Below are 22,991 nucleotides of genomic sequence, written 5' to 3' on the forward strand. Positions count from 1 at the left end.
TGAATTAGAACAATAAAAATTTCTTCATATCTTCCTCTTTCCTGGCCTTGACAATGAAAGTATGTCTAATAAGTTCCAAAACGTGCTTGACTTGCGGGGATTCTGATGTGCCTTTTTATGTTTTTAATAACGATGTCACCATAGCTTATGTGATATTAAATATATAAAATTGAGGGGTAAAAATAATGATAAAAGCAGTTTTAATGGCATTAATTTGGAGTATTAGCTGTCACAAATTATGAGGTTTGGATTAGAAAAAGGGATTTTATTCCGGTGATATTTCTTCAAGACTTGAATGAAAACTCCTTTCAATATTACGTCGTAATTGGAAATGTAGTTGTAATTTGCAGGGGATCAATGATCATATTATATTATGCCAAGGAGATCGATGTCGGGCCTATAAGCTCATATCATAATGTTCCGAGTCCAGGTTTAAGACTAAAACCCATTTGTTAAAATGTTAGATGGGCCTCAGTTTGGAACCTGCAGCCATGGCTGCGGATATGGAGACAAAGAAGCATGAATTACGAGTGGCTAACCAACTCAAAGCACCCTCGCGGTGGTCGCCATGTACATTTACATTGCTGGCTTTGGCTGCTCAAAGAATCAACGTCTCCGTCAACATGATCTTCACTGTCGCCGTATCACAAGTCTTCAATGCTTTGCCATTTGAATTTCAGCTCCTCATGTTCGGATGAGTGTCTCAGAGAAGTAGATTGAAATGGACTGTATTAAAAAGATCAAAATCATCTTTATTAAATGTTTGTGTTACAATATTATGCATGAAATTTATGTACGCATTAGGTATTTAACATTGATTTATTAAATTATAAAAAATAAAATTATGAATTGGAAATCCAAAATTTGAAAAAAAAGGGCTAAAAGAAATCAAATGAATATTTATCTGGCTTAGTAGTGTAAACCATCGATCATCTACACAAAAAGGAAAGGAAAAACTCTGAAGCCCTTGCCTCGATTAAGAAACCCAAATCAATTGAAACCTTAATGCAAAACCCATTATCGATCTAGGAATGTCTCTCTCTCTCTTTTAGATCGTTCAGGTGAGGCACGACTTTTGAGTTCCAATTTCCATGACACTCAACTCAACTCGTGAAGCAGAAACAAAAAAAGAGAAGAATTTTGTTGCTTTCGTGTCCTCACTTGATTCCGGGATTTCGCAAATTTGGGATTTTTGCCTGCGTTTCAGACGAACAAAGAGAATTTTTTTTCGTTTGATTTGCTTTGCTTGTGTTTTTTCCACGCTTGCCACGTGGTTATTATTGCCCCATTGTCTTACCACGTGGGCAATGAAATCCTAATTGTGGGCCTTAGTGGACCAACATGGTATGGTATGGGCCGGATCTAGGCATGCCCATGAAAAGCTTAACCGGCGGGCCTTGTTTAGGCCGGTGTGGTACCGGTAAGTGGTTTTCCCCTCAGCCTAGAGCGAGTTTGCTCTGCCCTGTGGCTAAACCCTTTGTTAGATCAATTTCTTTCAGTTCCGTCTCATAAAATCTTGTTTCCTTTGTTTCGCCCCTACTTAGCTCCCTACGTCACTCATGCATCTATTGGATTAGCCTTCTTTCACTCAGTTTTAGAAAAATGAAGAAACCCATTAACTCAATTGCCACTTCAAGCAAAACCTACTTTGAGGAACGCGGAGAAGAAGAAGAGATTGAATCTTCGGAAGAAGAGGAATCTGATGATTACATTGATTCTGATGAAGTGGGTATTTCTTATGGAGCTATTCTTTTTTCTTTTGCCGATTCTCAATTGAATATTGATCGTGTTTTTCGTTTTCTGGGAGGGTTGTAGGAGGTAGAGATAGAGCAGGAATTAGCAGAAGTTACATTTGAAGAGCTGCAAAAAGCACGTGCCGATGGTACTGAGTCAGTTTCTCGAAAACACCATTCAGAGAACAAGCATCGCCGCGCTAACAAGAATAGGTATATCTTTTTCTATTGTGACAGAAGTTTTGAATTTTTTTTGTTTTAGTTTTTTATATATATTTTTGTTTTGATTTGAGTTTATAGGCCAGTGGAGCTTAGTAGCAAGAAACCAATGAGGTCATTTAGACAGGCTATTCAAGCACCCAAAAAGGTAACTCGTGTTTCTTTGAAATTTGGTTTTGTTTTTAATGGTTTAACGTATTGGTTGCTGAACATACAGTAGTGCTTGTTTTTGGATGGGGTTGGGGGATGCGTGGAACAGGTTTTATGGACTGCTTCTGAGTTGAACGGGGTAGCCATATGGGACTGTAGGGTGGTTTTTTGTAAAGGAAGAATATTTGGATGGTTTTTGCAGTGTCTAGGTTGATCAGATGATTTGTACAGGGTTATAGGTCGACATCTACACTTTTGTTTTCTTAAAGGGTTACTTTGTAACCCATTTTAATGAAATGCTTATGGTTTATCAAAAAAAAGTGTTTTTTTTTTTGGAAAAGTGAAGTAGTGTAATTGTTGTTTTGCTTGCTCAAAATTAATGTTCATTTGGTATCCTACTTTTGCTTTAATGGAATTATGTGCCTGTTGGTGAGCTGTAGAAGACTTTAATTGTTTCTTGGCTGTCTAATCTTGTAATTATCTTTCAAATTTTAAGTATGTTAATAGTAAACTATTGAAGTTGCTCCTCTGATTTATGGGCATGGATTTTTTTGAATTTCGAGTTTTTATCTTTTTTCTTGACGTTGTTTATGGTGGCTTGTAAGTAGTAAACATGATCCCACCCTGAAGTTCTATTTCATACCCATAAATAATAATTGTTTTTATTTTATTTTTCCTTTTTGGAGAAAATTTTATGCAAATTTGGTGCCATTTAGTAAATATCACATGTGTATAGCTTATATCATTTTAGTTGCTATGTCCTCACTAAATGTTCTTTGGCCAATTTATGTGTGCAAGATCACAGTTATTGTGGCATTGAATCTGATGGAAAATCACAATAATTGAAATCTTTCTTTTTGAAAGAGCACCACTTGCTAGTTTTGTTTCAATTACTAATGTAATGAAAAATAAATTAAATCTGTGTGCTTGTTTATGTTCAGGTGGTACGTGACCCTCGTTTTGAATCTTTATGTGGTAAACTTGATGCTGAGGGGTGTGTCTCCTCTTCTCTCTAAATCATTTAATTAGTTGCTTTTTTGTCATGTGTTCCTTTAGTGTGTAGTTCTCTACAATTGGTATTTTTGCAACTTTTATTTTCCTACATAATTTAGTTGAAGTCTAATGTATCCATGAACAAACAAGTTGGATGGCAAGTTTTCATGTATTGGTAGTTCTGACTGTTTTGTTTAAAGACAACGTTCTGATTGGTTAGTTGAGCTTCATTTATTGGTGCAAATGTTTTCAACCTCATTGATCAGAAAGGGAAAAAAGAAAGGTAGATGCTATTGAAATTTGATTTATTGAAGAATGCAAGAAAATCTTGAGAAAGCCAGCAAGAGGAATCTGGTTATCTTTTACAAGTCAATGGACCTCTGCTTTGATAAATTTCTTTATGTTAGTTATCGACATACCATAATTTCATCGTGAGTAGCCTAGTTTACCATGACACACTCTGTCTCATCTGAGGCCACGTATTTTCTTCGTACTTCTAAAATGATGGGCCTGCATGTTATTTGTCAACCTCTTGATGGAGATAGCATTCCATGGGTCAGGTCTTGTCAAAGTTGAGGGTCTTGACTTCTTTCTTTTGGGGATTATGTCTGTTTCAGGTTATTGCTTTAGTAATCGCTGTACGAGATTTCTATAACTTGTTGGTGGCAATTACTCTTTGTTTTGCAGGTTCAGAAAGAGATATAATTTTCTGTTTGAGAACAACCTACCGGCTGAAAGAGAGGTACTATTCTCTAATCATTGAATATTGATGTTTTCTCTTTTTTGGGTTTGTACTTTGTCATTTTTCAACAATGTATTTCGTGGTCATGGCAGGAGGCGCAGAAACGACTTAAAAAGGCCAAAGACCCAAAAGTCATTGGTGAACTGAAGAACAGTATTTCTTGGATCGTAAGTGTGTTTTCTATTAAAAAGAAAATAGTATACTCTCCATCTTGTTTTAATCCATGGTCTGCTATTGGGCTCTCTGGATATATTGAAGCACCTTCCTATCAACTTTTTGACATCTGATCACATATCAGGACAAGCAAATAAAGTTTGAGTCAGCAAAGCATACTGATGCAAAGATTCTGGCTGAGCACAAGAAGAAAGAAAGAGAAGCAGCAAAGCTCGGGAAGCGCCCCTTCTATCTTAAGAAATGTAATGTCATTAATCTCTCTGTCTCACTTGCTCTAGCTTTCTTCTTTTTTGTGTCATCATGTTTAATGCCTCTGGAATCTGACAAGGACCTTAACAAGCAACTGGAGAAGTATTTTTGCCTACAAAGACAGAAACTTGCTCATGTTGAGATCCTTTGACTTTTGAGTGGACACTAAAACTGTTATTATGTCGATTTTGTATTTAAGTGTAGCTGCCAATGTTCATGTTGGCTCATTTTAATGGATGCTAACTTGGTTCATTTCTTTTGCAGCTGAAATTCGGAAGCAAAGGCTTATTGAGAAGTATAAAAAACTCAAGGTGTGTATTTGACTTCTCATGTAATTCAAAAAATTTCCTTATGACATTGAATAACTCTCAATTAATGACTAAATTGATGATATTATCAGGCATCCGGCAAACTTGAATCGTTCATTGAGAAAAGGCGAAGGAAGAATGCTGCTAAGGATCACAGATTCATGCCCTATCGTCGGCCCAATAATAGTGAGCAACAAGGTTAACGATCCCACAAGGTTTTGGTGGCTTGAGAGCTGTATATACATGTTCTTCCATCTCGCATGTTAAGGCATGCATGCCCTCTGTGTGTGTTGCTTCAAATGAGATCTAAGTTTTAAGCGGCACTGAGTTAAGATAGGCAACGTTTTCGTTCTCACTATTAGAGATTTGTTTTAGGCAACGGATATGATTGAATTATTAGCTATTTGTATCTGGTCATGTATTCTTAGACAAAAACAGCAGTTTGGGGCAAGGTTTTTTTTTTCTTTAGCAATTTTCCAACATTTTATCAATTTTGTAGTTTCTTTCTGATTATGAGATAGTAAAAATACTATAATATCAGTATAGACCACACTTTTCCTTTATTGGTCTTTCCTTTTATATCCGTTGGAGGCTTTTGGAGTAACTAAAAATAGTTTACACAAAAGAAAACATGAAAGAAGACTGGTCAAACTGTCGAAGCAAAGTTCGAGGGCAGTCCTGAGATAGCAATTAACTAAAAAAGTTAGAATGGGATATGTAAAGGCAGACTGAGACAAGGAAAAGTCGAAGTTACACCATGCAAGCACAACAGTAGTACGTGGCTGTTCCTCGTTTGACATATGTCCCAAGATTCTCACTGCCCATCCAGTCATCTCCTTTAAGCAAACCGACGTCAACCGGTTGTTCTCCCTCTCAGTCGGTGCATCTTCAGCTTTCTTCCCGCTCACTGCATAAAACCAACTCTCACCTCTGCATATTCTGAAAACGTTTCAAAAGTTTTAGCTTACCCCCACCCTCCACCTCTCCCCTCCCTCCCCCAACAAATAAAAAAAAAATCATCCCTGAAAAAATAGGTTAGGACTTTACTTTTTTGGGTTTCTTATGTCTGGCATTGGTTTGAATCGTTTGTTGAAAAAGAACCCACATTTCCTTTGCTTTGTGTAGACAAAAATGATGAAACAGTTGCAGCAAAGTAAGGTTTTCTAATTTTTTATTTTGCCTCGAATATAGCAACTTTCGAAGCAGAGAAAGAAAAGATGTTCATATTTTCTTGTTTATAAGAATAGAGGGGTATTTACTTATAAGGATGAAAGATGATTTATTTAGTTGGGGCTATAACAGTAGTAACATTTGTTTTTTGCCTGAATTTCGATGAAGAGAACTGTTTCAGCTTTATTGTGAGTCACATTTTCTCTTCGTTCTTCTTTTGGGGTAAATAAAGGAAAAAAAATTTTAGACTAATTTAATGCTCTGTTGATCCTTTGCTAGCTGAGACTACTTAACATAAGTTTATGTTTTAAGCCTGTTTTACATGCACCTTGCTTTTTTCCTTTGACCATTTTTTTGTGTTGGCGTTGTCAGTGAATGCTTGTTATGATGTTATAAGATGCTTACAGAAATTGTTGAGTTAAATGTCGGGCATGAGTATTTTTTCTTATATATAGCCAAAGCATGTGAATATTTTCTTAGTGTTTCAGTTATATTTTCAATGTTCAAATTCTATCTCTGCAGCTGTTCCATTCCAACGTCATCATGGGCAAATTTTGAAATAAAAGCAATTTGATGCTTGTCTTTCAAAGGAAAAAAAAGAAGAAGAAGAAAGAAAGAAAGCAAAATAGACGCAAAATCTTGCAAATAAATCCAAAACTACAGGGAATCTCATTTTGGTTGGTTTTTCTTTTCTGTTTCAATCTCTTGTTTATACATTTTGCATACGTGTATGTTGCATGCATTACTCTTTCTTTCATAGGATGCTAGGAGCCTAGGAATAACCGTGTACTTATATGCTTGCTGGTTTGGCTTTTGTTTGAAGGTTCTGATGGCATCAAGAATCAAGGGTGAATTCTACTGAGCCTTTATTCCTTGTCTTTGTCTCAAAGGCCAATAGTTGATAGGTATGGCTCTAGATGCCTTCTTGGATTCCAACAACTCTAGGGCAATGCCCTGGGTGTCTAGAGGCTTGGTGCAGTCCTCAGGTTCTAGTAACTTGTTGCAGAAGGATGAACAGTGCCAGAATGTGGTGGCATCTCTCTTAGGTAGAGCCTCCAGAAATTTGCCTAGTACTAATGCTGGAATCTCAGATTTCAATCTGGATAAGTGCTGCACTGTGGTAAATAGTGCAACTAATTTGACTTGTACCTTTCGGGAAAGTGAGGGCATCTCGTCTGTTTCAGAACATCCTCAATTGCAGAGAACTTCCCCTACTAATATTGATTCTCATGTCGATATCCCCAAATTGCCTGTGCTGTCATCACATGACTTGAGCAGTTCACGAACCTCAGTTGTGGATGCGTTGTCTAGAGGGCAACATATGTCTTATATGAATGGCTCACAAGTAGGTAAAAGGAAACAGCAGCCAGGAATTCTTAATGCTAATTCCAGTAATGCATCACAAAAGCATGAAGACTCACTTCCTCATGACATAAAACAGGAACTTCATAATTCATGCCCTAAGAAGCCTAGACTAGATCTCAATCAAGATGTAATACTGCAAGAGCATATTATGAAACAGCCACTGGAGAGTCGGGATTCTGTGCAATTGCAAGGCCAAATGGGAGTGCTGAAGGCATTTCTTCAGCAGAATAAGTCGCTGAATGAACACAAAGAGAAAAACTTGCAATCAATTTCCCAGTTTAAGGGAGTTGACTTGAAACAGCAGGGACAGCAACAGATGAGGCACCATTTACAACAGCCAGGCATATGTCAAGGACCATTTGTGAATCCTTTTGATGTTGTTTGTTCTCGTCGGCTGATGCAGTATGTATATCATTTGAGGCATCGACCACCAGTGAGTTAGCTATAATATTTTGTTTTTCTTCAATTTATTTATTTATACCCCTGTTTTATATGTTTTGCATTGTCGCTATTAATGTTGGCTATACGGATGCGTGCCCTATTTTTGGCTTAATATTTAGACTCTACTTGGTTTTTTAACATATTTTAATTCAGTTTTAAGGTGTCTTAAATTTTCCTTTTTCTTTTTCTTTTGTTTTTTAATCCTTTGTAGGAAAATGGTATTGAGTATTGGAGGAAGTTTGTGGAGGAATATTATGCTCCTAATGCTAAAAAGAGGTGGTGTTTGTCTTTGTATGATAATGTTAGACACCATTCCTCTGGTGTTTTTCCCCAGGCAGCAATGGTTAGTTTTCTTGCTGCCATCACATTTAATTTAATACCAGTAAAAGATAAATCGTTGTTCATTTCTTAATTTTTATTCTAGTCAGTTCATGAATCAATTCTAATGTAAGTGTTGGCTTTAGATGGCTTCAATCATGAATATGTGTCTTCATGTTCATGCATGCTTTGATTTTTTTAGTAAGCCATGACATTAGATGGTTGCATTTGAATATATTCAACCCTTAACGTCTCTCTTTCTTTTTGTATCGCTTTCATCTATTCACAAGTTGGTGCTGTTTTCCCTAGGCTCAATGGCACTGCAACCTATGTGGTTCAATATCAGGAAGGGGTTTTGGTAAGCAAAACATCTGCTCATATATGGCATTAGCTCGATATTTTGGCACAAGCATGTACTTGCATGTGTTGACTTGCTGGCTTCAGTTTCTGATTATCTGAAGTTGTTGGTGGCAAGTAATTGGTTCCTACCCTTTTCTGCTTGGCAGAGGCGACTTCTGAAGTGCTCCCTAGGCTTTACAAAGTATCATTTGAAAGTGGGGTGATCGATGAAATCTTGTTTCTTGATCTGCCATGTGAACGTAAATTGCCTTCGGGATTGATGATGTTGGAATATGAAAAGGCAGTTCAAGAGAGTGTCTATGACCAAGTTCGTGTTGTTCGTGAGGGCAAACTTCGAATAATTTTTACTTATGATTTGAAGGTAATGAAGCTCATGCATGTGAAGTTCATAGATTGACAGTTCATGTTGAACTCAAGTTGTTGCATTCCTATTGTTTCTCAGATATTGTCATGGGAGTTTTGTGCAAGGCATCATGAAGAACTTCTGCACCGCAGTTTTATTGTTGCTCAGGTAATTTACTTTCTTTATCCATGCAAAATGTAATTTACAAGCAGTCATTCATTTCCATTTTAGGATTCTTCTTTGACAAGGAAATCCTATGCCTTAGCAGCTTAGTATTCAGCTGAACATTATTAGGGCCTAAATACCTGCCATGCATGTTCTGTTAACAGGTACATGGATTGGTTCATGCTGCACAAAAATATCAAAGCACAATTAATGGATCTAATAAGTTTTCACCACGTTGTCTCCAAGAAGATTGCAATAGGTAAAACAGCATTTCTCATTGAAATTTTATTCTTTAAAATATGAAAATAGTATTTGTACGGATGATTTCCATGGTCAGGTGCCAGATAAATTCTTTAACATACACAAGTAACACAATTTTCGAAGTTCTGTTAACAGAAAGGTTTAGTAATTCTGGATCAAGAGGTTATTATTCATTGAAAGAAGATTATTTAGGTGGCAAGTAATTTCTCTGTTTATTTTGGTTTTTGTTTTCTTGCTACCTTTCCTGGGAATTACGGATGATCTAGGTATTAAGTTGGCTGGCTAATTGATATGCATAAATGATGGCTTTTAATTGTTGATGTCACATATGCCACGTTAAAAGGTCCCTGCAGCGCCTATATAGATCATGCAAAGCTAGTTGGAGCATTTTCCAAGTCTTCGATTTGTCTTCAGAGTATCTACATGGAACGGTTTTTATAGCAACATTTAAATAACAATTACCCGCTTGACTCATGTAAGCCGCAAGTGTAAGAATACTATGATCTACAATTTTAGTCAGGGGGGTCTCCAGACCAAACTGCATGCAGAGATTGATGGATAGAATACTCTGTCTGCTGCCACATTCTGTGCCTCACTTAACTTGTCTAGACTGTGAAAAGGAATTGGTAGTGTCATCTGATGAAAGGATCAGCTTAGTGGTGGTTCTGAAGTTCCTGCATGTGTCCAGCTTAGTGTGAACATGATAGAAAAGCAGACCATGGTAGCAAAATCCTGTTCTACTCTGTAAAATTTATTTTCTACTTTGGTTATACTGTTCCTAGGTATTACATTTGGTGCTTTGTATATATGACAAAGATGTTTACCGATGAGTCTGGTTTCTGATCATTACCCATATAACAGGTTTCTGACAACTGGAGGTCAGCTTGTGAGTAATTTGGATTTGGAGCTCATTGATGACTTAGGGTTTTCCAAAAGATATATTCGATGCTTACAGGTAAATATAGATAATTCTTTACTCTCTCAAAACTGAAAGGCCGATAGTTCCAATAATTGACAGATATTGAAAATCATAATAATCTTACAGATAGCTGGGGTCGTTGAAAGTATGAAAGACTTGATGACTTTCAGCAAGGACAATAACATTGGACCAGTTGGTAAGAAATATCATGCATGTTTCAGTTGATGGTACGGATATTTTAAAGCCAACTTGTCATTACTGGTATTTGATCTGTCTTTTAGGTGTTTTTTTTTTTAAAAAAAATGAAAGAATACCTTCATGAATATAAGCAGCTATGATGTTATTTAGGATTAGTTGAATTTATATATGTAACTTTTAATGTAAAACTTCTATCATAAGCAATTTGAGAGAGGATGGTAAACCTTTGCCCCCTTTTTTATTGAATATGACGGTTATTAGATGTTGTATGTTGTCCGATTCCTGTTTAAAATTACCCATTGTACTTTGATACTCTTCTTGAAGCAGTGATTTATTGGTTATTGATGAAGCTAATGCTGATATCTATCTTCGTTGCAGAGGGCTTGAAGAAATATCCTCAACAAACCACTTTTATCAAGCCTCTGAGAGGTGAGGGAAAAGAAAAGTTACCACTAAAGAGTGTTCAAAGTCTGCCTACTGACTGCAATAAGTTGTTGGGCATATCTCCTCATTTTAACAACAACAACAATGGAAGCCCAAAAATAACCCGCAACCCAAATTTGATTAATTCGGAGGAGGAATCACCCAGTCGATTGTCAAGACTGACCACACTGACCTCCAATGCAAGCAAATGGAAAGAGGCACATTCTCGTAAATGCAACAGGTCTAAGGAGGGTGCATCTACCAAGCCATTCCAGGGTCGTAAAATATCAAGTTTGGGACTGAGTCAGGACATACCAGTTAATGACTTGTCAAGTTATAATTTTTCTGAATGCGGCAAGAATAATCAAGAGTGTATGATCCAAAAATGGCTACAGAAGATGATCAGTAACAGCAGAGCAGAGAATGAGGGTGATAAGGAAAAAGTAAACCAAGAGATAGGTTGGACCACTCCCATTGGCTTGCAGGCCGAAGCCAAAAGAACAGATAAGCTTGTCAACGGGTTAGATTTTGACAACATGGCCAAAGCAGCTGCCTCAAGAAAGTCATCTAGCACTGGTGGGAACATGCACAAGTTCGCAGTCTCAGCTGCTTGCAATGGGGACTCTTCCAGTGCTTCTGGAAATGATAGCTTCGTTAAAAGAGAACCAGATTTGCTTGAAATGGTGCGGATTATGGGTCATGATTATTACAAAAATGGAAATCCCGCAGGTGATCATCACCTGGGTCAGGGCTGGAAAGTTTAACTAACTGGTTATATGCCTGTTAATCTGAAAATTTTTGGACAGGAGTTTTCGTGCCCCCCTTTTTTTCTTGCAAAGTGCTTGATATGAATGTAATAAGCAAACTTGAGAAAGTTTTAGGGGTTGCAATGGCTTCGGATGGTCAGTGTGTTACCTTTCTTTTCTGAAAAATTGAAAATTTATGGTTTAGATCTGTTTTTACAACCCAGTGAAATTCTGACATTGTTATAGAAAACGACGCCTGATAATTCATGTCTTACTTCCCTGTACTTTGTACCATTGCTGGATTTGTGAGAATAAGGCGAATTCAAGGAATGTTACATAATACTCCAGGGATATGGAGGATATTTTCAAGTTAGGTAAATACCAGCAGGTGATCAAACTGCAGATTAAAAAAATGGAGGAAAAAAACGACTCTGAGTTTTAACAGCAATTCAGGTTAGTGTACCATTACAGGACAAATCCTACATTCATTAAAATCCTTCGTGTATTCAACTTTCGGTGATATTAAGAAGAAAGCCTACCAGTACCAGAAATAATTAGAGCTATGACAATTTTGCACGTAGATTGCTAAAAGATGGAAGCAATGAAGTTGTCGAGGATGGACTACTACTCATCAATGGCGCACATGGACAAGATGGAAAACACCCAAGAAAATGCCAAGCCCAGAGAAATAGACAGAATGATTGAAGAGACTAAATCAGAAAGGAAGCTCCAAACCAAATCATGAGAAACTGAGAATGACTGGTATGTTAATTATCATTGATAGTTAGAGTCTCCCCTTTTCCAGTTTCACTGGCTATTGCTTTTGTAGCAGAGTTCTTCAACGGCAATCTTCTTGCTAAATGACTGAAGAATGTTTTCTCTATTATTTCTCTTGGGATAGAATACAAGCAAACCCATAGTCCCTACCCTACACTATCTCACAAGATTTCAAGTCTTTCTCTAATGACACGTGAGTCTACTTTTTAGTGAATGTAGGTTTACAATAGATTGCTGTTTTCGATGCCTATAAACTATGCTTACAAGTGTTAGCAAATGATAATAAAACTCTTAAAACTTGCAGAGACGTACTCATTATCAAAAGGATGAGACAGAAAAGGGCATAATAGATAAACAAACAGAAACATAATTTATAGACAAAATTGACTCCCAAGTCTCTAACCCTCAAAAAACCAGCTACAACTTAATTACACTCTCCTTTGAATAGGTGTACCTCTCTACAAAATAGAAACTTGTAATTACATAGGTTAAGCGCACTTTAAAAATCCTTTGTGCTTTAACCTTTCCCTAAATTTACTGGGGTATATGACCACAGAGTCTAAACAGAGACCACCCTTTGTATGCGTGCAATCAATTTGCATCATAGATAACTTAATCTTCATTGATGAATTAGAGTTGTCGACATTGAAGTCTCCCACATGGTAGTGAAACCATTCCCCTGGATCACTCAAAGTACATTGAGATGTGGCATGCTGACCATCCGAAGTCCATAGCTGAAACCTTACTGGTTTTATATCCCAACCATGGACATTCTCAGAGTTGCGGATTTGGCGACCAAACCTTCTAGAGGCACGCCCCAACTGCAGTCTGAAGAAAACGCTGTAGGTCCCTGCTGGAAAGGGAAATTCCACCTCCCCATCAACTTCAAACCACCAGATTTGCTGAAGATATGCAATGGAACCGAACCTAAATCACAAAGAAAAGTGAATGGAAATTAATTTCCAGCATTCCATTTCAACACATGGTGTGACCATCTTTTTGATCAACCAAACAGCATTTCAGACAACATCAATTGCATCAGTCATCCACACTTTCCACTAAGTTAACAATGAAGAAGAAGTATGAGACATCACTTATAAAATTACTGGGGATGAGGAACAGCTTTATACTTGGACTAATAGCCTGCCATTGAACAATGAAACAGAAGTTTTCAGAACATGAATTTTTTTACTTTAGCTTGTACACCTTGAAACTCAACATTGTTTCAAAACGCCTCTTCAACAGCATAGATAAAAAAGAAATCATGCTCATGTGCACCAACAGAAACATGTAGATATGTAAATGTATTTGCAAACTGCTAAGAATTGCCTGGACTATGAGAAGCAGAAACAACACTGACAAACTAAGCTGTTTTCCATTAAGTGGAGTCAGCTACATGAACCATATCGGGCCACCGTGATACACATAGGTTTCCACCCAATTATATGAACCATATCGGGCCACTGTGATACACATAGATTTCCACCCAATTATATGAACCATATCAGACCACTGTTTTCTATTAAATGAAGCCCATTTTTAGTAGTTTCCATCCAATTATGTAAGACACATAGGTTTTGAAAAACAAGAGGTTGAAACTCACGAAAGACGTAACCCATCTCTAATTGGTTGAATAAGATATTCTTAAGTTTATGTATATAATAACACTAATGCTTAAGTGTTTGTCCCCACAACTTAATGTAAAGATTTGAATATCAAACACAGCTGCTTTGACCATGAACGACTCAAACCATGGGAATGGGAAACCATCGACAAAGTCAAAAAAGGTGAGCATCCCGGAATTGTTTTCCATAAAGAGGCAAGTTATTAGAAAGAAAAAAACTTGCAGGGACCCTAGGAGACCAAATCCCATTTAGACAATTTCCAATACCTCTGCCATAGCATAGCATCATCATCATCATCATCATCATCATCATCATCATCATCATACATTAAAAATGGAGCTCTCCAGAATACATCAAAATTTAAAAATAAAAATATTAAAAAAAACATACTTTGGATATATTCGGCAAGATAAGGCCCGAACACTCTTGATTTTGATCAGCCAATCTAAAAAATTAATGATAAGAAACTAAAAAAAATGCTGCCATTCTCCTCAAAATTGAATAGGTACAGACAAAAAATAGGAAAGCTTTCTTTGTATCTCACCTAGATTCCTCAGTAGGAATATGATTCCAATATCTTCGATCATCAATCCCGGTTATACGTAGCCCCCTGGAAGAGATTAACAAACAAACACCACCTGTGCTCTTATCCAGCCATACTTTCTGCAAAGAGAATCCAAATACTCAAGCCATCAATAAGACAGGCAAACCGTGGATTTTAAGCAACCAAAACAATAAAGCATTAATTAGTATTCCCTGTTTAATAACAGAAACAATTAACCAAGCCTGATATTTAAATCTTGTCATTTATGATTTTATGATTGTTTCATTTCTAAAAGGAAGAATATCTTGGGTTAAATTAATAACACAATAAGCTTTGCTCTATCCAAATGATTGATTTTTTTTTTCGCTTTACCCCCACAAATTTTGTTATATTTATATGATCATAGTTCACATTATAAATCAAAAAAACAATTAACGAGGAGCACCAAATCATGAAAAATTTTAAACACTACTTGGTCATCTGGTAGAAACTAAATTCAGAAAGAACAAAAGAAAACAGACTTGAAATTGCAACCTCAAATCCGTGAAGAGAATTATCTGATTCATAGCTGAGTGAATGCCATAAAACAGAGGAAAAAGTAAAGCAGGGAAATTTCGAGTCTTTATGAAAAGAGCCATCTCGCCAAATAAAAAAACCTTCAAAAACCCAGAATTTAAAATCGCAGTCTTTCCCAGCATCCAAACAAAACACAGCCAAAAACAGAACCAAAAACCATACCTTGGTGCCATCGTCGAAAGTATTAGCTCTACAAAGTCTTGTATAGATGTCTCTTTTACCCAACTTTTCAGGCACAAAGCCGAGAATTTTATCAACAAGGATTTGGTAATTGGGTGGCAATTTCGATTCCCAAACAACATCAGCCCAAGAAGCACCTCTAAATGCTCTGTTCAACTTTGCCAATTTACATATCTCTGGAGGATCCAAATACCCAATAATTGATGCCACACAGCTCTCTGGTAAGTCCCCCAAACTGACTGATGACGAAGAAGCAGATGCTAAACCATCTTGGTCTATGAACAAAGCAGAGAAATTGGCACCCATCAAGATACAAAGGAAAAAAACAGAGAACTGGAAAGTTCTATGGCAGAGAATTCATAAAAGAGGGGGGGAGAGAGAGAGGTGGCAAAGGGAAATGGTGTGGTACTATCAAACACGGACGCGTACTCGTTTTTGAGGGTTGTTTCTGTTTTTGTTTTGTCTGTTTGTTTGCTGAGAAAAAGAAGAAGAAAAAAGAAAGAAAGAGGACGGTGACAGGGAGGCCTTCGATTTGTATGGTATAGTTGGATTTTGATTTGACGATAATAGATTTGTAATAAAATAAAAAAGTTTCAGTATGTCAGTTTGGTCGTCTAACCATGGTTTTCTTCGTTACCAACTCTGGAAATACTTGGTGGTGCTGAAATCCGTGCAGATTGTGAATAAGCATTTCCTTCTCAAATCAATTCTTCGTGCACTAAATATAATGGGGTGTAGCTTAAATTTTGGTTTAAAGAGTTGGTTCGGCCAGACCCCAAGGTTTTATTATGGGCAGTGTTTGACCTCATGGTTTCGTTTATTACTTACTTTTTTTTCATTCAACAAAAAGTATATATTAATTTAGAAATTTTTAGTTAATATCTTTTTCATATATTATATTTGTTATATAATTTTTGGACTGAAAGTAAAATTTAATAACTCCAAAAATTGTATTTACAATATTATATTTTTAATAGTAATAATACAATAGGTATGCAATGTTAAAGAAATGCCATTATTATTTTTTTTTTTTAGGATTGGGAGAGTTTTGTTTCTTCAACCTAGAAAAGTGCCATATTCATGCTTAGGCCATAGTTAGTGAAACTTTGCTTAATGTTTCAACTGTCTAAATTAAAAGCATTTCGGATAAATGATAAGAATATGGTGAAAATGGGTAAAAAATGGAAGGAAAGGATCAGAAGGGAAGAGATGGCCCTAGGAGTAATTGGAGAGCCAAATAGGACCACATAGTAGACATCTGGTATTCACTATACCCATTCTTACCCTTTGAAAAATATCTTAATTTTGGCCTACCTTTCCTTTTCAAGTTTCTTCTGAAAAATCGTTTTTAGTGGATAGAGAAATTACATATCTAATTAATAAAACCCAAATTTCTGTTTAGATTTAATGAGAAAAAATCAAGTCCTAACACATTAATTTTGGCCAACAACTTTTAGAATTATATTTATTATATTATTATAGATATTTTTAGTACTTGTTTGAGCTAGTTTTTTTTAGCTTTAAAACTATTATAAAAAATAATAACTTTTAAAATTAAGCTAAATTTATTTGGTAGAATAAATTATATAAGTTGTAATTTTGGTTAAAACTACCATTAAAGATATTCATACCATCTTCAATCACTTAATAAATTAAAGCAGAACAAATCTATTTCGAGTTTATATATGATTTCAAATATTAAAATCAAAAAAATTCATAAAAAACGTAACAATTTTCAAATTTATATAATAGTAATGGTATTAAATTTTTATTAATCTAGCAAGCAATTGGACATATTTCGACTCCTAAAGAAAGAAGAGAAAAGAAAAAACGATGTATTTGACATTAAAATATTTTTTAGTGAAAAAAAAGAGAAAATTTTTAAATAGCGTTTGAACGCAATTTTGAATTTTACGTCTTGTTTTCTCTTAATTTTTGTATAAACCAAAAAATTTAGATTTTACTATTCTGTTATTGGGTTTTTCTGTTTATTTTTTTTTAGAATTTTTTGTAGAGAGAGGTGGAAGAAAAGGAGATCGTGATTTACGTTTGAGAAAAAGTAATTTGTCAAGGAGAGGAGAGAGAGATTGATTGAGAGATGGGTATTTCTCTAATGTATTTTTAGAGAAAGACAAGAAAAAATTCCTTTTTGTTGAACCTGACTTTTGCTTTTAAGAAGAAAGATAAATACATCTTAAAGACTTTTTCCGTATTCTATAGATGGAATTTCGAATAAGTTACATATGCATTGTCTATTTGTCTTAGTTAGGTGTAAATATCAAACTCTACCCTTCAAGAAAATAAATGTAATTTGATTAATAAATAGTACCAATTGCATAATCATTTTTTCTTTTCAACAAGTAATCTAGGGTTGCTTATGAGGTCTCATCTATGTTTTTTTTTTTGTAATACGTATTAGGGGTGAGTAAAGATGGTTCGAAATGATGACCTGATCAAATTGAATGAAATTTTGATAAAATGGTTCGAATCAATTGGTCTATTCGGTCTATTAGTTCAAAAATTTCGATTCTATTGATTAAGTTGGTTGGTTCTTGATTTTAAAATTTTTAAATCGAATTGATTAAAAAATCGAACTTAATATTATATATATAATATTTATATGTTAATTTTAAGGATGTTGATATTGTTAATGTTAAATGTTATAATTTATAAATGTTTAATTAGTTTTTTCATTTATGTGGTTTGTATTAATTTGTTTATGTCCAAATTTTTTGTATATTTCATAATTATAGATTAAATTTATAAATTTTAATATTATAATTTGTAAAATATGAAAATGATAAAATTTTTATTCTTTTGATCAGTAATTGAATCAATTCAATTTTTTATTGGTTTAATCATTTCTTTAAATTTGACTGATTTAGTCGATTTTTCAAAAAATTTAATCCATTTAATCCTCAATTATGATACATTGAACCAATTAATTGCTCACCCTTAATACCTATAATTTTTTCTCTTATGCTCTTTTCTTTGGTAATATCGACTCTTTTTTTTTCTCTTTGTGACCATTCCTCATTAAACAAATTAAAAAGTAACCACGTGACATGAGTGGGTTTGACAAACGATTATAAATTTAATCTCTTTATACTAAGATCAATGCCATGTAATTAAAATACATTCTCAACATCTCACCTTTAGCATTATTGAAAGGAAAAACAAAGTTTAGGGTAGCATTCAAACGAAACAAGTGGATTTTTGAGTTCAAATTAATAGGAAAAATTCATGGACCAATCAAAACGCGTCTTATCTGTTGAAAAAGTACAGCCACGTCAAACGTGTGTCTGAGTCAGCATAAGACGTGTCCACCACATAAAAATGGAACATGGCCACCTCGGAAACACGTGTCAAAAGGGTCTCGAATTGGACAAGGGAGGAGGAGAGTAAGGCCAAATATATGCAGCTTCAAAATTAGTTGGCTGATTATGAGTTGTCAAGTTGCAGGATAAGAGAAAATATTAGTTAATGCAATAATGTTTGGATGAAAGGACTCCATATCTTTGGATAATACAATTTGCTTATAATTTTGATTATCTTTAATCGTCCAAGGATTTTGCACCACACGTTTTAATTAATTAGAATCTTGTGCTTAGAGCTTATGTAGAACACCATAAAAGGGCACAGTGCCAAAGTAAGCTAGCACCCATCGTGAAAAACAAGCATGTTTTTCTCATCCCACTTTCAAGTTGGGTCATGTTTAAAGTTTAAAAATCGTATTTAAATTGGTTTGAATAGAATTAAACTTATAGTATAAACGAATAATTCGACTCATGAATTTCGTTTTATTTTTTTTCTTAAAAGAAAAAAAAAAACACCAAGCCTAGCCAGACAAGAGTTCCCTAGTGCCTGCTACCAGCTTTTTATCTTTACTCCTGACGTTATCAGACACATTATAAAAGATTAAAGGTTGATAATTACTAGTATGAATTTAGCTTTTATTATATTATCCTTTGTAAGCAACTTGGAATGATATTAAAAGATATGATGTATGTTTAATTGTTTGGTACGTTCTCGCTTGGTGACTTACGAAAGAAAAGGCTTTGGGCCCATAAGATTTGATCCCAAAATTTCAGACCAACCTTCGCTTGGTTCTTGTATTCAATGGAGGTTGGTGGAGATAATTAATTAGCAAGTTGCTTCAGAAGTATACTTGTACATACGCCCTATCAATTGAATAACTATTATCATAATAACGCATGTATAAAGAAAGTAATGAATAATAAGGTTAGAATCTCCATTTTGATGGTGGTAGTAAATCAGTAAGGTCAAAGCATTCATCTTAGGAATTAGAAGATCATAACATTTCCGTTGACCATTTGGTACTTGAAACTTTGTTGACCAATCCTTGGTTTCTTCTTGTCAGTGTGGTCTACACAATTATTTCAACGTCAGGGGAAGTGGGGCTTTTGGGTTTGGTAGTGAGGTTAAATCCTTTCCTTACCATTTGAAACTATCATTCAGAGAAGAAGCTCATATAGTGAAGACTGGTTGATAGAAGTATCGATCCTTGCCAACAGGATGATCTTGATACTTGATAGTAACGAAGATGTGTAAATAGAAAATACCCTGAGAGATTTCAGTTTCCAAATGTCCTTTTCGTGGTAAGTAACTTACTGTTAGATGAACGTTGCCATGGTACTTAATGTTATTGTCAGAGAAAACTACAAAACCAGGAAGCAGCTGTTAGTGCTAGTGGACCTTGTTTTTTCAATGTACTGTTGAACACTGCTTTGGAGTGCTATCTAAATCTGCGGCTTAGGCGGATGATTAGGGACAGTGATGCAGAGGCAGCAATTTTTCTAAGCAGAGATTTAGACGTGACCTTTCTGGCTGCAGTTTCAGATTCGCTTTGATATTTTATTTATCAGTTACAGTACTTAACAGTGGTTGATGTAATAATTCCTTTGCAAATATTTTAACGTCAATTGGTGATGAAAGAGATGATCAGAGTTTTTATTGGATGCTGGTTCTTTTGCCAGCCTAGAAATCTTCTAGTCTCATCACTTGGACTAATTAATCCCAGGAAGATGGTGCGACAATCAGATGCAAAAAATGTCAACAACAATGTTGGATTTTTCCTGTGGAAACAACTCAGACTTTCACTTCTGATGATAATAATGCAACAGCAGCATCAGCTGATAGGACCCAGCCAGGGGCGGAGCGTCCCTTTGTAACGAGGGGCCATGGTTCCCTTAAGATTTTTGAAATTTTTTATATATTATATATTTTTAATAATTTTTAAAATAAATTTTATTAAATAATTAATAAAATTAAAAATAATAAAATGATATTACAAGTTCTATTTAATTTTACTCAAATTTTTATTTTTTTTTAATTTTTTAAATTTCTTCACCCATCTTTCTCTCTCTTCTTTTCTATTTTTGTATTGTGAAATTATAAAAAAAATAAATTTTAATTAATTTTTTATTTATATTATTATTATNTATGTTTTAAATTTCTATAGATTTTCTTTTTTAAATTTCTACGAATCATCGATCATATTTTTTTGTTTTTGTTATATAGGTTATATTTCTACTTGTCATGATTTTTTTTTATTATTTAAATTTTATTTTTAATGATTTTAATTTTTAGAAATTAAAAAATTATTGTATATATAATTCTCAAATATAAATTCTAATGTTGTATTATTGGTTATTGTTTAAAATTTTACTAATATATTATTTTTTATTAATCCTAATTATATAAAAAAATTATCCTGAATATATGTTTTTAATGTGCTTCACACTTTATATTTAATTGAAAGAAAATTATATTGAGTATAAGAAAAAATTATTAATTATATATATCATATTTAATTATTTATATTTTATGCATTATAGTTTAATATTTAGTATTATAAACTTAAATATAATAAAATAAGAATATTGGATGTTAGCTACAGTAATTTTGTAATCATTTATATTGAGAAATATAATACTTTAAAACAAAATAGATGATAAGTTTTTTACAAATGATTTAATTATTTATATTAAAAAAATATTATTATCGTCGAATAAAATTTTTCTAAAACATTATTATAATTTTTTTTATTTTTTTATTAACATGTTATATAAAATTATTATCTGTCATAAATCTTTTGATTATTAATAATAAATTTTAATATATTAATTTTAAAATTTTTTAATTTTTATTCTTCTTAACTTTTGACCCTCCAATAAAAATTGACTAACTCCACCTTTGGACCCAGCTCAATCACAGTAGTACTGGAAACTGTAAAACTCAATTATCTTCACAAGCAATATTGAAATATCCCAGGAAAATGGTAAAGAATAGGTGAAAAGAAAAGATGAGAAAATATCTCCACCGCTGAAAAAGCACTTGTTCCGCATTGTCTGCCGTTGCTTTTGATGAAGGCAGCACCTGTACCTCCCATCCTGTTGAGGATGACAACTCCGATGGTGCTGAGAAAGAAGACAATGGCTGATATAATTTATAGGGTTCATGAATGTGAAATTTGATGCTGACATTAGCGGCAAATCGCACGGCCATGTAGGCCATAGCCAGCTAGTTGTTGTTTGTATCTTTTTGGTGTACTGAAGTGAGTCCATTAATGGGGTAGGAATTTATTCTGGCAAAAATCTGTTGTTCGCGTTAGATACGTCAACAGGCTTATATATATATGCACAGTTGGTTGCCAGTAGATTTTGAGTTAAAATATTTGTTTGATTCAAAATTTATTTGCTTCTTTTGGTATGTACGTTGATGAGATATTCTTCTATATATCTAGCTTTAAAAAAAAAAAGGAAAGCCTTGAAGAGTTGCAACCGTACAGGGTTAAATTAGCAAAATGAATTATGCAACTTACTTGATTTGAACTTGATCAAATGTATCAGCAAATAAAATGATGCTTAAACGTAATAAAATCAGATTACTACGTAACTGTATTGAGAGTTATTTGAGTCGTTTTACACCTCTAACTATGACATGAACAGCACTACAATTGAATCAAATGATAAGATGGACACTTGCACATGGTCCGAGGATTGCAGAAAGGTGCAAAGGCAGTAAGGGAAGGATGATAAGACAAGGGCATGAAAAGACAACACTTGCACTGAAAATTTTAGTGGACCAAATTGTAAAAATATCTTCTTAATTAATCAATTTGGCAGATATCAGCACTTCCATGTGTATCTTGAAAACAAAATATTATATTAAAAGAGTTGTCGAATACTGATAAAAGCAAACGCCTTCAATCGTCGAAAAATTTTGGTTTTGAGGAGTTGACAACGCTGATGTAAAAATGTATCAAGACTGAATCATTTGATAAAGACATTAGCGGCAGGACGATGGGGTGTTCACTGTTTAGGCTATGGTTCACAACTTTGTTTTAGCATTTTGAATCTTCACTGTATCCCTGCGAGTTGCAGCTCCGGAAGATAGTGTTTGGAACAATGTCAACCTTTTCAACAAATGGGATTTCATGTTGTCGTCCCAAACCGAAAGCCAGGTCCATTTCATCTTGTTGCAGTCCACTCTAAAACCTGATCAGCTTTCACGATGGGGTTGGGCTTACAGTGTCACTTGTAAGGCTCATCCTCTAGGGCATGTATTCTATAAGGAATCTTCTCTTTAAAGAAGAAATTTGGCTATCAAGTAGATTAATATTTTTGGCCACAGATTGAATGATTTTAATAACTCCTAGGATGGTATGATTGGCTGGGTTATTTTCCTGCAAGTTCATCCTCCCATATTCTCGATCACCAGCTTCCTTCTCATGCACAATAATAAGAAAAATAGATGTGCTATATGTGGAAAAGGGAAACATGGACCGGAGAAGTTGTCCTGATGATTTTGCTGAGCTTTATTACGAAATATGACATCTCACTATGTTCAACATACAAATACATAATCACATATCACTTGAACTATAGAAGTAGTATGTGATTTTAAATGTGGGTATGACATGAAATGAAACTGCTCTGGTTTTCCAGATTCCATCAACTCTATATCAAGTAGCAATGTAGAAGGAGGAA

The 22,991-nt window shown here is 34.5% G+C and overlaps 3 protein-coding genes across 3 annotated transcripts; 2 read left to right on the forward strand and 1 right to left on the reverse strand.

The window, feature by feature from the left end:
• On the forward strand, positions 1,399-5,131 carry LOC18606456 (ribosomal RNA processing protein 36 homolog). The gene is made up of 9 exons (XM_018118493.1): positions 1,399-1,725; positions 1,816-1,946; positions 2,034-2,100; positions 3,044-3,096; positions 3,783-3,837; positions 3,930-4,004; positions 4,136-4,253; positions 4,525-4,571; positions 4,661-5,131. Exons 1-9 carry the CDS (start codon positions 1,603-1,605, stop codon positions 4,769-4,771), a joined length of 780 nt encoding a protein of 259 aa, XP_017973982.1. The 5' UTR covers positions 1,399-1,602; the 3' UTR covers positions 4,772-5,131.
• Positions 5,285-11,521, forward strand: LOC18606457 (probable transcriptional regulator SLK3). The gene is made up of 11 exons (XM_007040067.2): positions 5,285-5,721; positions 6,261-6,415; positions 6,562-7,536; positions 7,756-7,887; positions 8,172-8,220; positions 8,369-8,583; positions 8,665-8,733; positions 8,895-8,989; positions 9,853-9,946; positions 10,037-10,106; positions 10,487-11,521. The coding sequence occupies exons 3-11, from the start codon at positions 6,646-6,648 to the stop codon at positions 11,293-11,295; spliced, it is 2,424 nt and encodes an 807-aa protein (XP_007040129.2). The 5' UTR covers positions 5,285-5,721; positions 6,261-6,415; positions 6,562-6,645; the 3' UTR covers positions 11,296-11,521.
• LOC18606458 (F-box protein PP2-A12) lies at positions 12,382-15,667 on the reverse strand. Its single transcript, XM_018118323.1, has 3 exons — positions 14,962-15,667; positions 14,224-14,342; positions 12,382-12,981 (listed from the first exon to the last, which is right to left on the reverse strand). Exons 1-3 carry the CDS (start codon positions 15,283-15,285, stop codon positions 12,543-12,545), a joined length of 882 nt encoding a protein of 293 aa, XP_017973812.1. The 5' UTR covers positions 15,286-15,667; the 3' UTR covers positions 12,382-12,542.

The sequence above is a fragment of the Theobroma cacao genome, chromosome 3 (genome assembly GCF_000208745.1).
Source record: "Theobroma cacao cultivar B97-61/B2 chromosome 3, Criollo_cocoa_genome_V2, whole genome shotgun sequence".
Lineage (NCBI taxonomy): Eukaryota > Viridiplantae > Streptophyta > Magnoliopsida > Malvales > Malvaceae > Theobroma > Theobroma cacao.

Excerpts from the sequence above, each read along its gene's own strand:
- LOC18606456 (XM_018118493.1), top strand. The coding sequence starts at position 1,603 with ATGAAGAAACCCATTAACTCAATTGCCACTTCAAGCAAAACCTACTTT. Across the intron at positions 1,947-2,033 it reads CGCCGCGCTAACAAGAATAG|GCCAGTGGAGCTTAGTAGCA; the intron begins GTATATCTTTTT and ends TTGAGTTTATAG. Across the intron at positions 2,101-3,043 it reads CTATTCAAGCACCCAAAAAG|GTGGTACGTGACCCTCGTTT; the intron begins GTAACTCGTGTT and ends GTTTATGTTCAG.
- LOC18606457 (XM_007040067.2), top strand. The coding sequence starts at position 6,646 with ATGGCTCTAGATGCCTTCTTGGATTCCAACAACTCTAGGGCAATGCCC. Across the intron at positions 7,537-7,755 it reads ATTTGAGGCATCGACCACCA|GAAAATGGTATTGAGTATTG; the intron begins GTGAGTTAGCTA and ends AATCCTTTGTAG. Across the intron at positions 7,888-8,171 it reads TTTTTCCCCAGGCAGCAATG|GCTCAATGGCACTGCAACCT; the intron begins GTTAGTTTTCTT and ends TGTTTTCCCTAG.
- LOC18606458 (XM_018118323.1), bottom strand. The coding sequence starts at position 15,285 with ATGGGTGCCAATTTCTCTGCTTTGTTCATAGACCAAGATGGTTTAGCA. Across the intron at positions 14,343-14,961 it reads CTTTCGACGATGGCACCAAG|AAAGTATGGCTGGATAAGAG; the intron begins GTATGGTTTTTG and ends TTCTCTTTGCAG. Across the intron at positions 12,982-14,223 it reads ATTCCTACTGAGGAATCTAG|GTTCGGTTCCATTGCATATC; the intron begins GTGAGATACAAA and ends TTTGTGATTTAG.